Raw genomic sequence first — 12,926 nt, 5'->3', positions numbered from 1 at the left:
TTAACAGGGTCAGGAGGTTAGTTGTTAACAGGGTCAGGAGGTTAGTTGTTAACAGGGTCAGGAGGTTAGTTGTTAACAGGGTCAGCAGGTTAGTTATCAGGGTCAGCAGGTTAGTTGTTAACAGGGTCAGCAGGTTAGTTGTTATCAGGGTCAGCAGGTTAGTTGTTATCAGGGTCAGCAGGTTAGTTGTTAACAGGGTCAGGAGGTTAGTTGTTATCAGGGTCAGCAGGTTAGTTGTTAACAGGGTCAGCAGGTTAGTTGTTAACAGGGTCAGCAGGTTAGTTAACAGGATCAGCAGGTTAGTTGTTAACAGGGTCAGCAGGTTAGTTGTTAACAGGGTCAGCAGGTTAGTTGTTATCAGGGTCAGCAGGTTAGTTGTTAACAGGGTCAGCAGGTTAGTTGTTATCAGGATCAGCAGGTTAGTTGTTATCAGGGTCAGCAGGTTAGTTGTTAACAGGGTAAGCAGGTTAGTTGTTAACAGGGTCAGCAGGTTAGTTGTTAACAGGGTATAACACGTCTGTACAGTTCAACAGCAGAAGGGAATATAACATTTCCACTTTGACAAAATCATTGCTCGACTTTGAAACCAAAATGTTGAGATAATTTATATTATAAAGATTGATACTTGAGTGTGACCAATTTAATTTCTCATTTGCACACATTCCCAAACTAAAACTATTCACAACCAGTTAGACATTTATATTTTCCCCATTACAACCAAACCTCTCAAATTACAGCAGTTGACAAGAAAACTTTACCAAAAAGTTCCTTTTCCCACTTTCTAGAGCCAGATGTTTCTGCTGGCTGTGATGATGAATCCTCTTCATTTGAGAACACCTCCAAAACGCTTTGCAACAGGACACTTTTTATTGGATAAATTCAGGTAGGTCCGTCCCCGTTTCCGCCCCTTTACTTCCATTTGGTTCCTAATGAATACGACCCTGGCTATCTACCACCTCACGTAGGTGGAACAACTCCTAAACCCAACACTCTGGGCTTGGGAATACCTTCTAGGCCCACACAGCTCATTAGATGTACATGCCCCGTAGGACTCTAGTCAAAAGTAGCGCACTACATAGGGAATAGGGTGCCGTTTGGGACTTAATCTCTATATAGATTTCACAACAGATTTGCATGAATGTTCTGCCAGATAAATAATGACACACACACTGTCCTCTCTTAAAGTTCTTAAAGTTTATTGTGCAGCTTTTGCAGTTGTTAAATGTAAAACCATACAGAGCAATATCCTTTCTTGTACGTTACCCTGTGGAACAGATGGTTCAGAACAACAGAGGGCTACTTACTGTAGCACAGTACAGTGTAGGGTTTCTTCAATGCTGGATGGGCCCAAAGGCATCTTATGATCATAGACCATTTTTAATTACTAGTTGTAGTATGAAATCTAGTACTCTTCCATGCAGCATACTATAATCGAGGTTTACAACATTTTCCCTTTTAAAAATATTGATATGTGTTAGAATGTAAGCATCATCACTTCAGGATTTTATTATCTTAAGGCTGATAACGTTTATCCAACTCTGCCATGTAAACAGTAGGCTATAGGCCACTCAACCCAGTAAATGGCAAATATGACCTACAAAAAGGAACGTCCTGAATGGTTCTTTGGACTTTTGGTGTAACCTGGACATCATATTGTCTGTGCTGTATAATAGCCCTGAGTGTTTTCATGATATATATGTCAATAGACAGAAGAAAGAGAGTTAGTGAAGGGTGTTTATAACAGGGAATGTAACTGACTGACCCTGAACTGGATCCTCTGTGGCATACTGAGGTCACAGTAAAAGAGACCGACTCCTATATTGTTTTGAACTGGATCCTCTGTGGCTGCAGAATCTTTAGTGAGAATCTTTAGTGAGGTCACAGTAACTGAGTGACTCCTATATTGTTCTGAACTGGATCCTCTGTGGCTGCAGCATCTTTAGTGAGGTCATAGTAAGAGAGACTCCTATATTGTTCTGAACTTGATCCTCTGTGGCTGCAGCATCTTTAGTGAGGTCATAGTAAGAGAGACTCCTATATTGTTCTGAACTGGATCTTCGATGGCTGCAGCATCTTTAGTGAGGTCATAGTAAGAGAGACTCCTATATTGTTCTGAACTTGATCCTCTGTGGCTGCAGCATCTTTAGTGAGGTCATAGTAAGAGAGACTCCTATATTGTTTTGAACTGGAACCTCTGTGGCTGCAGCATCTTTAGTGAGGTCATAGTAAGAGAGACTCCTATATTGTTCTGAACTGGATCCTCTGTGGCTGCAGCATCTTTAGTGAGGTCATAGTAAGAGAGACTCCTATATTGTTCTGAACTGGATCTTCGATGGCTGCAGCATCTTTAGTGAGGTCATAGTAAGAGACTCCTATACTGTTCTAAACTGGATCCTCTGTGGCTGCAGCATCTTTAGTGAGGTCATAGTAAGAGAGACTCCTATATTGTTCTGAACTGGATCTTCGATGGCTGCAGCATCTTTAGTGAGGTCATAGTAAGAGAGACTCCTATATTGTTCTGAACTGGATCCTCTGTGGCTGCAGCATCTTTAGTAAGGTCACAGTAACAGAGACTCCTATATTGTTCTGAACTGGATCTTCGATGGCTGCAGCATCTTTAGTGAGGTCATAGTAAGAGAGACTCCTATATTGTTCTGAACTGGATCCTCTGTGGCTGCAGTATCTTTAGTAAGGTCACAGTAACAGAGACTCCTATATTGTTCTGAACTGGATCCTCTGTGGCTGCAGCATCTTTAGTGAGGTCATAGTAAGAGAGACTCCTATATTGTTTTGAACTGGATCCTCTGTGGCTGCAGCATCTTTAGTGAGGTCACAGAAACATAGAATGCTATAGGAGTCCCTGTCTGTGGGGAAACTAAGTTTGCACTAAAAAAGTTGATCGGTCACTCAAACCATTTTGTACAATCACAAAATAATATCAATAAAACATGTTTTCAATTTAGAAATGGAGTGAAAATATTCACGTGCAGTCTAAACAACCATCTACAGAAAAAGTCCAAGTCACGTTTAAAGAGTCCAGCATTAGATCCCATGAGTAAAAAAAGAGAGTCCAGCATTAGATCCTGTGTATGAGGTGGATACTGAGTCTGATATTTCTTCCTGCAGGCCTTTCAAACTGTGAATGAGTCCCAAATGGCACCTTATTCCCTATTTAGTGCACTACATTTGACCAGAGCCTTATGGACCCAGGTAAAAAGTGCACTATAAAAGGGAGTAGGGTGCTATTTGAGACGCATCCAGTGAAACCACAAACATTAGAACCCCACGAGGAAAAGAAAAACAGCCATATGTCAAGAAATGCACAACGTGTCCATTGGAACAGTCCATCCCACTGGAACTCATGTGACTAGTGAGTGTTAAGGTTTGGTCACTGTCTTTCTCCACTAGATATCTGTGCAGATTAAAGGAGACAAAGAGAGGAAGCCACTTTATGACTATTGAGATGCAGTATTTTGTCCTTGCCCCTCTTCTTCTTTAAATAGTGGACTCGTAGTTTGTCGTGCTGCTGCTGCCCTTAGGCGACGTTTTGAGAAGGACTACTGGCTCCTGCATACTGCTACCACTAGGGCCTGCTTCTGGGGCCACCAGGGCCGGAGCCCCCTCCTCTCCATACCCCTCCTGGTCCTGCGTAGTGGTGGGAGTGGAGGAGTCTGGGTAGATGACCAGGAAGGTGGAGGTGAGGAAGCCCAGGAAGGAGCCTCCAGAGGCCATCATTGGGATGACCTGCACGCTGCCCACCACGTCCACCACTGTGCTCAGCGCAGACGCCACCAGGATCTGGGCAATGTACACCTGGCACGACAGTATGGCACAGTCGATGCCGAAGCCTCGTCGCGACTTCCCCGGACTGTGGTGGATGTACTGCGGTAAAGACAGAGGGATTTCTTTTTACTAATCTCTCACATCAGTCCAAAGACTGGAACTAGGTAATAGCCTAACTCAATTATCATCACATTGGCCTAGAATGAGCAACATCATATCCATATAAAGTCATTTTTATTAACAATATGACCAGTTTGAAAGTGTACCGACATCCTTGTTCTCATGGTACTGGCAGCGTCTACTAACTGGGTCTGTTAAGATCTATAGTGAACTATAGTAATCTACACTGAGTGTACAAACCATTAAGAACACCTGCTCTTTCCATGACATAAACTTACCAGGTGAAAGATATGATCCCTTATTGATGTCAAATCCACTTCAAACAGTGTAGATGAAGAGGAGACATGTTGAAGACGAAGGCCATGCAGCCGAAACAGAGAGTTTAAACTTTGTTTTCATTGAACATGCCATACAAAATGGCATTTTTTTTAAAGCCTTGAGCCAATTGAGACATGGATTGTGTATGTGTGCCATTCAGAGGGTGAATGGGAAAGACTAAATATTTAGTGTCTTTGAACGGGGCCTGGTAGTAGGTGTCAGGCGTTTGAACGGGGCGTGGTGGTAGGTGTCAGGCGTTTGAACGGGGCGTGGTGGTAGGTGTCAGGCGTTTGAACGGGGCGTGGTGGTAGGTGTCAGGCGTTTGAACGGGGCGTGGTGGTAGGTGTCAGGCGTTTGAACGGGGCGTGGTGGTAGGTGTCAGGCGTTTGAACGGGGCGTGGTGGTAGGTGTCAGGCGTTTGAACGGGGCGTGGTGGTAGGTGTCAGGCGTTTGAACGGGGCGTGGTGGTAGGTGTCAGGCGTTTGAACGGGGCGTGGTGGTAGGTGTCAGGCGTTTGAACGGGGCGTGGTGGTAGGTGTCAGGCGTTTGAACGGGGCGTGGTGGTAGGTGTCAGGCGTTTGAACGGGGCGTGGTGGTAGGTGTCAGGCGTTTGAACGGGGCGTGGTGGTAGGTGTCAGGCGTTTGAACGGGGCGTGGTGGTAGGTGTCAGGCGTTTGAACGGGGCGTGGTGGTAGGTGTCAGGCGTTTGAACGGGGCGTGGTGGTAGGTGTCAGGCGTTTGAACGGGGCGTGGTGGTAGGTGTCAGGCGTTTGAACGGGGCGTGGTGGTAGGTGTCAGGCGTTTGAACGGGGCGTGGTGGTAGGTGTCAGGCGTTTGAACGGGGCGTGGTGGTAGGTGTCAGGCGTTTGAACGGGGCGTGGTGGTAGGTGTCAGGCGTTTGAACGGGGCGTGGTGGTAGGTGTCAGGCGTTTGAACGGGGCGTGGTGGTAGGTGTCAGGCGTTTGAACGGGGCGTGGTGGTAGGTGTCAGGCGTTTGAACGGGGCGTGGTGGTAGGTGTCAGGCGTTTGAACGGGGCGTGGTGGTAGGTGTCAGGCGTTTGAACGGGGCGTGGTAGTAGGTGTCAGGCGTTTGAACGGGGCGTGGTAGTAGGTGTCAGGCGTTTGAACGGGGCGTGGTAGTAGGTGTCAGGCGTTTGAACGGGGCGTGGTAGTAGGTGTCAGGCGTTTGAACGGGGCGTGGTAGTAGGTGTCAGGCATTTGAACGGGGCGTGGTAGTAGGTGTCAGGCATTTGAACGGGGCATGGTAGTAGGTGTCAGGCATTTGAACGGGGCGTGGTAGTAGGTGTCAGGCATTTGAACGGGGCATGGTAGTAGGTGTCAGGCATTTGAACGGGGCATGGTAGTAGGTGTCAGGCATTTGAACGGGGCATGGTAGTAGGTGTCAGGCATTTGAACGGGGTCTGGTAGTAGGTGTCAGGCGTTTGAACGGGGCATGGTAGTAGGTGTCAGGCATTTGAACGGGGTCTGGTAGTAGGTGTCAGGCGTTTGAACGGGGTATGGTAGTAGGTGTCAGGCATTTGAACGGGGTCTGGTAGTAGGTGTCAGGCATTTGAACGGGGTCTGGTAGTAGGTGTCAGGCGCACCGGTTTGAGTGAAGAACTGCAACGCTGCTGGGTTTTTCACACTCAACAGTTTCCCGTGTGTATAAAGAATGGTCCACCACCCAAAGGACATCCAGCTAATTTTACAACTGTGGGAAACATGGGAGTCAACATGTGCCAGCATCCCCGTGGAACACTTGACACCTTGCAAAGTCCATAGCCCGACATATTGAGGTTGTTCTGAGGGCAAAAACTCAATATTAGGAAGGTGTTCCTAATGTTTTGTGCACTCCGTGTATAGTGATCTATGGTGTTCCACAGTGATCCTCACCTGCTTGTTCTCGTGGTACTGGCCCAGCAGAGCGTAGGGGCAGTAGGAGATACTCATGGAGATGATGCCCATGGTGCTGATCATCACCATGGCAACGTAGACGTTAGGGAAGATCGCCATGACGGCGGTTCCCAGGGAGAAGCTCAGAGTACCCAGGATGTAGATGACCTTAATGCTCAGGTCGTAGTTGTCCAGGTACTTCTGGAGCACAGCTGTCAACAAATACAACATACGCAACATTATTGAGTTGGCACAAATGAGTTGCATTAAGTAGCATGTACTTAGTACTCACTATACTGGTTGTGAGTCAAGTCCTCACTCTCTGATATACACGTTGCTGTCCACACTGTACATGTTGCTGTTCACACTGTACATGTTGCTGTCCACACTGTACATGTTGCTGTCCACACTGTGTATTTCTCTAAGGAGTAGGACCTACCTGAGCAGACTGCAGCGGTAGCAGCATAGACAACCAGTCCCCAGCAGCCCATCTGGACTCCTTTATGGTAGTTCTGCAGTTCAGTGGAGTTAGCAGGAGCCTAGATAGAGAAGACAGAAGTACAGAAAGAAGTCCAGAAACTCCTAAAGCAATTTGCACCACAGAATTGTGCATATTATCAGATTTAACATTTTGTCCCATTAAAAACATTACATTGGCATTTAAAATAACTTGAGCCCTTGTCAGTAGACCTAGTGATTCTCAGAGGGTTCCCCGTCCTGCAGAGGAGAAACAGAGACCTAGTGATTCTCAGAGGGTTCCCCGTCCTGCAGAGGGGGGACAGAGACCTAGTGATTCTCAGAGGGTTCCCCGTCCTGCAGAGGAGAAACAGAGACCTAGTGATTCTCAGAGGGTTCCCTGTCCTGCAGAGGGGGGACAGAGACCTAGTGATTCTCAGAGGGTTCCCCGTCCTGCAGAGGAGAAACAGAGACCTAGTGATTCTCAGAGGGTTCCCCGTCCTGCAGAGGAGAAACAGAGACCTAGTGATTCTCAGAGGGTTCCCCGTCCTGCAGAGGAGAAACAGAGACCTAGTGATTCTCAGAGGGTTCCCTATCCTGCAGAGGAGAAACAGAGACCTAGTGATTCTCAGAGGGTTCCCTGTCCTGCAGAGGGGTGACAGAGAATACGAAAGAAGAGTAGTAAGAGAAGGAAGGAAAACAGGAACAGTAGATTATTGAGGAAAGATGGACAAATAAAAGAAGAGTTCTCATTCTCTTACTGAAATAAACTACAATGAACTACAATAAACAATGAATTACAATGGAGGACTGGACAGGTTCTTACTGTGGGTTTTCCATCATAGATGACCTGTCCCATGAAGTCTGTGTAGAAGACTGCCTCAGCGATGATGGAGAACCAGGTGAGGAGATGACAGACGCAGAGCCTCAGCAGCTGGGGGGGCATCTTCAGCATGGACAGCCACAGCAGCTTGACCGTGGTGCCCTCCTCGTCCCCGTCGTCACTCTCAGAGTCACTGCTGGACAGTGTGGTGCTGCTCTGCTGGAGCTCCCTCCTCTGCTGCCGCCGCTGCATGTGCTCGTAGATGTCGTTCATGCTCTGCGAGGTCTTGATGCGGAGGTTGGCGCCGGCCGGATTGCCCATGGTGTTTCTGCGGTGGCGGTATCGTGTTGAACCCACGCGGCCATAGTACGAGAATGTAAATGACGGCTGGCGGTAGAAGGTGTGGGGGAAGCGGCGTGCCCCGGCAGTGGTGCTGGTGTTGGACGGCCTCAGGCCTGGCATACGGCCCTGGCTGTTGGCCCCGCGGGCCGTGTGGTTGGAGGGGACGGCCGGGGCCGCTGAGGCCCCGTTGAGGCACTTGGCTCCCTGGTTGGTCTGGTTGTTGAGCAACGTGTGCTCCCTGCTGTAGTAGGGGGAGGGGTCCTGGTGGAAGAGGGGCAGCTGGCTGTCTGCCTGAGCCTCGGGCTGGGGGCCTTCCTGGTCCTGGATGCCCCATCCACTGTAGTGTCTCTGAGGAGTGCCAGGGTAGAAATCTTGGGGGTAGTCCTGAAAGATGGAGGGCTCAATGTCTGCCAGGAAATGACCGTCCTGGTCCAGGTCTGAGTCCAGCTCGATGGTGGCGTCAGGCATGGCCAGCACCGAGTCGCTCTTACTCCTCACCCTGTCCACGTTGATGAAGAGCTCTCTCTCTGACTGGGCGTCCTCCTCTCCTATAACGTCCAGCTGAGGTATACTACGAGGCCCCGCCAAGCCCCCCTTCAGTTTCCCTGAGGAGGACAGGCTATCGGAGTCTCCCTCTCCCGGAGTGTCACCACGAGCCTCAAAACTCTCCTCCTTGATACTGAACATGTGTAGAATCACAGATATGGTGAAGATGACGGCAGCAAACACAAACAGGATCTGCTCCTGGGACTTGAAGGCCGTGCCCAGGATGGTGCTGGTCCAGTCCAAGCCACCCAGCACGTAGCCAACCGCTCCTCCCAGCCCTGCCAAATACACAATGTCAAAACAATGTTAGAGTTAGCCACTTTATGAGTTGTTCGGTGCTCAAAATACCAATGATAAATGAGTTTCCTTATGTTTTTGTTTATTCCCCTCAGGGAATCATCACGTGAGCAACCGTGACCAATAAAAGTAAAGATTGTATTTGTTTAGAGGGGGCGCCATGTGACCTCACATTCCAAACATGTAGCTCCACCAACCATACACACCGGCTTCAACAACATGAAATCAAATTAAAACTGACTCAAGACATGACTGATAGCTCTCTTAACGTAACATTGAGCAATAATAACTGTTAGAGTGGATTTGGCATTCACCCCCCCCAGTTACATAGTGATTCTATCAAGTGTCTTAGTGTCCTCTCCTCCCGTCCTCTCCCTGACTCCTCCTCCTCCTCAAAACATCAGATGAAAGTGCAGAAAGAGAACAGGATATGAGGAGAGGAAATGTGCTTGTAGGGTTTTTAAATTCTCTTCTTGCTTCCCTCCCGAATGTTTGAGGAGGTGGGGAGGAGAGGACACAAGGAATCAAGGACAGACTATTGAGAAGGAGCCAATACAACTACGGCAGCATAGTGTACCTGCAGAGAAGGCATGTATGTTGAGGGCCATGTCCTGCTCCTCTGTGTCGGCTACATCCAACAGGTAGGCTCTGATAGGCCCATCTGAGGCGTCTGCACTGAAGTCCAGTAGAACCACACCCAGCACGGTCAGCACTATCCCAATGGGCTGCCTGCTGGGAACGTCCCCGAGGGCTAATCCTAGAGCACACAGAATAATGCATTCTATTTATCTAGTATAGCGCTTTCATTAAAGAATCATTTTACAATACAGAAAACATGAGCATCTAAGGGAGTTTCACATTTCCAATACATGATGATTAAATAGTGCCCATTCCCTTTATAGTGCACTACTTTTGACCACAGCCCACAGGACTCTATGGCCCTGGTCTAAAGTAGTGAACTTTATAAGGAATAGGGTTCCATTTGGAACTCAGACAGTACCTCCCTCAAAACTAAGTACCAATGGGTACTAGGCTCACCTAGGAGGGACCCATTGAGGAAGAGAGAAACGCCCAGTAACACCCCCACACAGAGTGCCAGGATGAAGGGTCTCCTGCGGCCCCATTTCAGGGTGCAGCGGTCGCTGGCTGAGCCAATGAGAGGGGTGAGGATCAGGCCCAGGATGGGACTAAGAAACCACGTCAGGCTGTAGTACTGCTCTGGAAGTCCTGAGAAAAACAACAGAAGAACACACAAAAAACACCTTCAATCAACATGCTTAAGGCTTTGGCCACAGAGAGACTGATCACAGATTAAATCGTATTAGCATTCATCAAATATTAGTTTGTCAAAAGTTCAACTATTACAAAATCTTTTGCCCGCAGCCTAAAGGGCGTTCTTTACAGAACAGCAGCTTTTAGTCAACAATGCTGAATCACATTCTAGTCATGCCATAGTCACTAGCAGGTTTGGTGAGGCATAGATTAAATATGGCCGTGTCAGGTGAGGTGAAAGGAGGTTTGTGGGTAGCTGGAACCATCTCAATGTACCACGCTCCACTCTGATGTACTGTAGACCTTGGCTTGGAACTAGGCTGTTTTACTGAGCTTTATACTGCTGATGCTCTACTTCAGTAGTCCTACACATTAAACAACAATCACTGTACATCTCCCACTAGAATGTGTGTTAGAGATAAAAGGAAAACAAGTGGACGTGTTTCTACAAGCCGGTTGTTCATTAACCTAGATAAGAGCCCTCACGCAAGACACAACTTGCTGCAAGAACTATGGAAACAAACTGACAATCTTCCTCTCTGTGATACTTCTCTCTGTAGGAACGCTACAATGATATAGGCCTCACGTAGCTATGGCAACAGAACAGACAGTGAAACTGGAAACACAATAAATTCAGCTTTCCATCCTCTCTCAAATGCCAGGTAGTGCACGGTACAATGTGTTCAGAAAGGGTTAAAAGCGTAGCCTGTTGGTTTATGGAGTGGAATGCACTGAATGTGACCTAGTCTGTTGCTCAGTCTGAGCACTAAAATGGTTATCGAAATGTCACTGGCTTCTGGACAGATTTTTATAACCCTCTCAGAAAATCAACAAGATATGAGAAGCTGGCATCAAGTCAGATCATCCTTCTCAGAAATACCAAGGAATAGTAGTTAAACATAGACTATACATTAGGGGCCGTAATGAATGACTGGGACTAGGTTATACTCAAGGGAATAGTGGGAAATGTCACCAAGACTTAACCCTCTACACTCGTGGGAATTGGCCTATATGGATAGGGCGAAATTGAAATGTTTCTTAAAGAAAAAATATGAAAAGCATATGCATAACCATTGTAGCAACTGAAAGGGAAGAGTTTGTAGATCATGGGAAAATGAGTAGACCAAAAGGTGAGTACACAACAGTTCAGCTGGCACAAGACTGAATTCAACCATTCCACTGTTGATTTTAGATTTACTCTACTTTTGTCACAGTTGTTGATAACAAAATATACTCTGGATACATTCAGTAACATAATAATATTCCTGGAAATTGTGGGGTAGGTGCAACATAAGGGTCTAACTGGTGTCTCCTAGTGGACAGACACCTCTCCAAAGTGCGCACAGTTCCTAAGACATTTCAATGCACTTTTATGACTCAAAGAAGAGTCTTGAACTCTCCTAGCTGTGCCGTTGTGGAACTAAAGCAAGCACACTTGTAGTTGTTTAGTTTGGGACACAACCCGGCATCCACCGACATCACACAATTACTGTTGTTATTTACACAATCCAAAAAACGGTCCATTATAAATCGCAATATGGGTCAGGTGGGCGTGAGCGTTAGGCTTTCACAAGGCAATACAGAGGAACATATCGTCATTTAGGTGTGTAGAAAGAAGTCCTAAGTGCATTCAGGTGCTTGTTCCGCAGAATAAACAGACTCCTTCTGTTCAGAACCACCAGGGTCTGACCACGTCACCTTGTAACTGTACATCACACATAGTGATCACAAACGTTGATACTGTACACGACATGAGGTTTATGATATGGAGATGTGAAGTGCACATTTGGACTCACAGGCGTTTGGCTGGCTTGTATGACATCAAAGCGGTATTTAGTATAATCCTCAACTTCTCATCTTTCAAAATACATCGAGTCATCTTCATTTACAGCATATCCCTCACCCAGACAACAAAGAATTTGCAAAAGTTGACCAATTAGGAGTAGGGATGGGTGCTCAAGTTCAGAACGGCTGGTGGGTCAAAACCAATGCAGAGCCAGAGCTCTGACATGTTAGAGTACAGCCACTGCGTTCCAATTGGAGGCGCTTATTAGTGCCCAAATCTGCCATTTTCAACCAGTATACGGGTACAAGTTTAAAGGGTTACAACAACAAACTTTTACTTCACCACTATTTCAAAACATTATGTGCACTCACATGTTTGCTTCTGTTATGACAGTCCTGAAGGAGCAGATTTAGATAAGCCTGTGTTATCCAATACTAGCTCATTTGTAGCTAACCCTTTGCTGTGTGACAATGTCTGCCTACAATGTTCCTCATACATTGAAAGAAATGTGCAGCATGCTGTGTAGATAAAGATAGACCTAGAGACCTACTATCCATGTACCCTAAACTGTACATAGGAGTTACATCACACAGATGGAGAGTTCGCAAATCCATTTACGACAAAATTGTTCCCGGCGGGAAAACAGGTTGACTGAAATGTGCAGACTCACACATTCTCACCATACCTACAAACCACTGTGGAAGACATTGTTCCATTCTGCATTGGTGGCAAACCTAGTAACGGCCCCGGTCTGTTATGCTGCCGGTGCACAGTGTGCAGATAGTTAACTAACACCACATAACTCCCAGTCCTTATGATGGAGGAAACCGAACAGAGACTGGGTCGGGACCAATCTTTGGTAAACATTTGGCAAACAATTATCAAAAAGGGTAAAATACACATATGAAATTCCTTAGTTGTAACTCCACTACCATTTATTTTGTCAACCAACACCCTCCATTGGTACCGACCTATTTGCAGTAAGACTGGTGTGACCAGGGCTGTCTCCATTGGTACCGACCTATTTGCAGTAAGACTGGTGTGACCAGGGCTGTCTCCATGGCGTAGCAGAACTCTCGTCCGAACATGACAGCACCATGCATGACCCACTTGCGCAGGGGAATACGTTCCCCCCCAGCACCCTCACCCAGAGACCCATCAGGACTCTCCTCGTCCCTCTCACTGCTCTGCTTCTTCACTGGCATCGCCACCACATCCTGACATGGCAAAACAGTCAAGTCAGCCTTCTGGGGGACCATGGTCGTCGGCTCGTATGGAGAGAGAAGTTAT

General features: G+C 47.1%; 1 protein-coding gene across 3 annotated transcripts; it reads right to left on the bottom strand.

Annotated features, from left to right (window-relative positions):
- Positions 1-1,186: 1,186 nt before the first annotated feature.
- Positions 1,187-12,895, bottom strand: slc45a4b (solute carrier family 45 member 4b). 3 transcript variants are annotated; one of them, XR_011674538.1, is made up of 8 exons: positions 12,658-12,895; positions 9,617-9,805; positions 9,156-9,335; positions 7,397-8,559; positions 6,554-6,653; positions 6,115-6,326; positions 2,193-3,882; positions 1,187-1,837 (listed from the first exon to the last, which is right to left on the bottom strand). XR_011674538.1 is itself a non-coding variant. In XM_071396137.1 (7 exons), exons 1-7 carry the CDS (start codon positions 12,893-12,895, stop codon positions 3,496-3,498), a joined length of 2,469 nt encoding a protein of 822 aa, XP_071252238.1. In that variant the 3' UTR covers positions 1,187-3,495. The 3 variants fall into 3 exon arrangements, 2 of the variants coding, with proteins under 2 accessions (XP_071252238.1, XP_071252240.1); XM_071396137.1 differs by having other exon boundaries at positions 1,187-3,882; XM_071396139.1 differs by having other exon boundaries at positions 1,187-3,882; positions 12,608-12,800.
- Positions 12,896-12,926: the final 31 nt, after the last annotated feature.

Source organism: Salvelinus alpinus, chromosome 4, assembly GCF_045679555.1.
Source record: "Salvelinus alpinus chromosome 4, SLU_Salpinus.1, whole genome shotgun sequence".
Classification (NCBI taxonomy): Eukaryota; Metazoa; Chordata; class Actinopteri; order Salmoniformes; family Salmonidae; genus Salvelinus; species Salvelinus alpinus.
This window is presented reverse-complemented; position numbering and strand designations above follow the sequence as displayed.

Excerpts from the sequence above, each read along its gene's own strand:
- slc45a4b (XM_071396137.1), bottom strand. The coding sequence starts at position 12,895 with ATGGTCCCCCAGAAGGCTGACTTGACTGTTTTGCCATGTCAGGATGTG. Across the intron at positions 6,654-7,396 it reads TCTATGATGGAAAACCCACA|GCTCCTGCTAACTCCACTGA; the intron begins GTAAGAACCTGT and ends TTCTCTATCTAG. Across the intron at positions 6,327-6,553 it reads TACCGCTGCAGTCTGCTCAG|CTGTGCTCCAGAAGTACCTG; the intron begins GTAGGTCCTACT and ends ATTTGTTGACAG.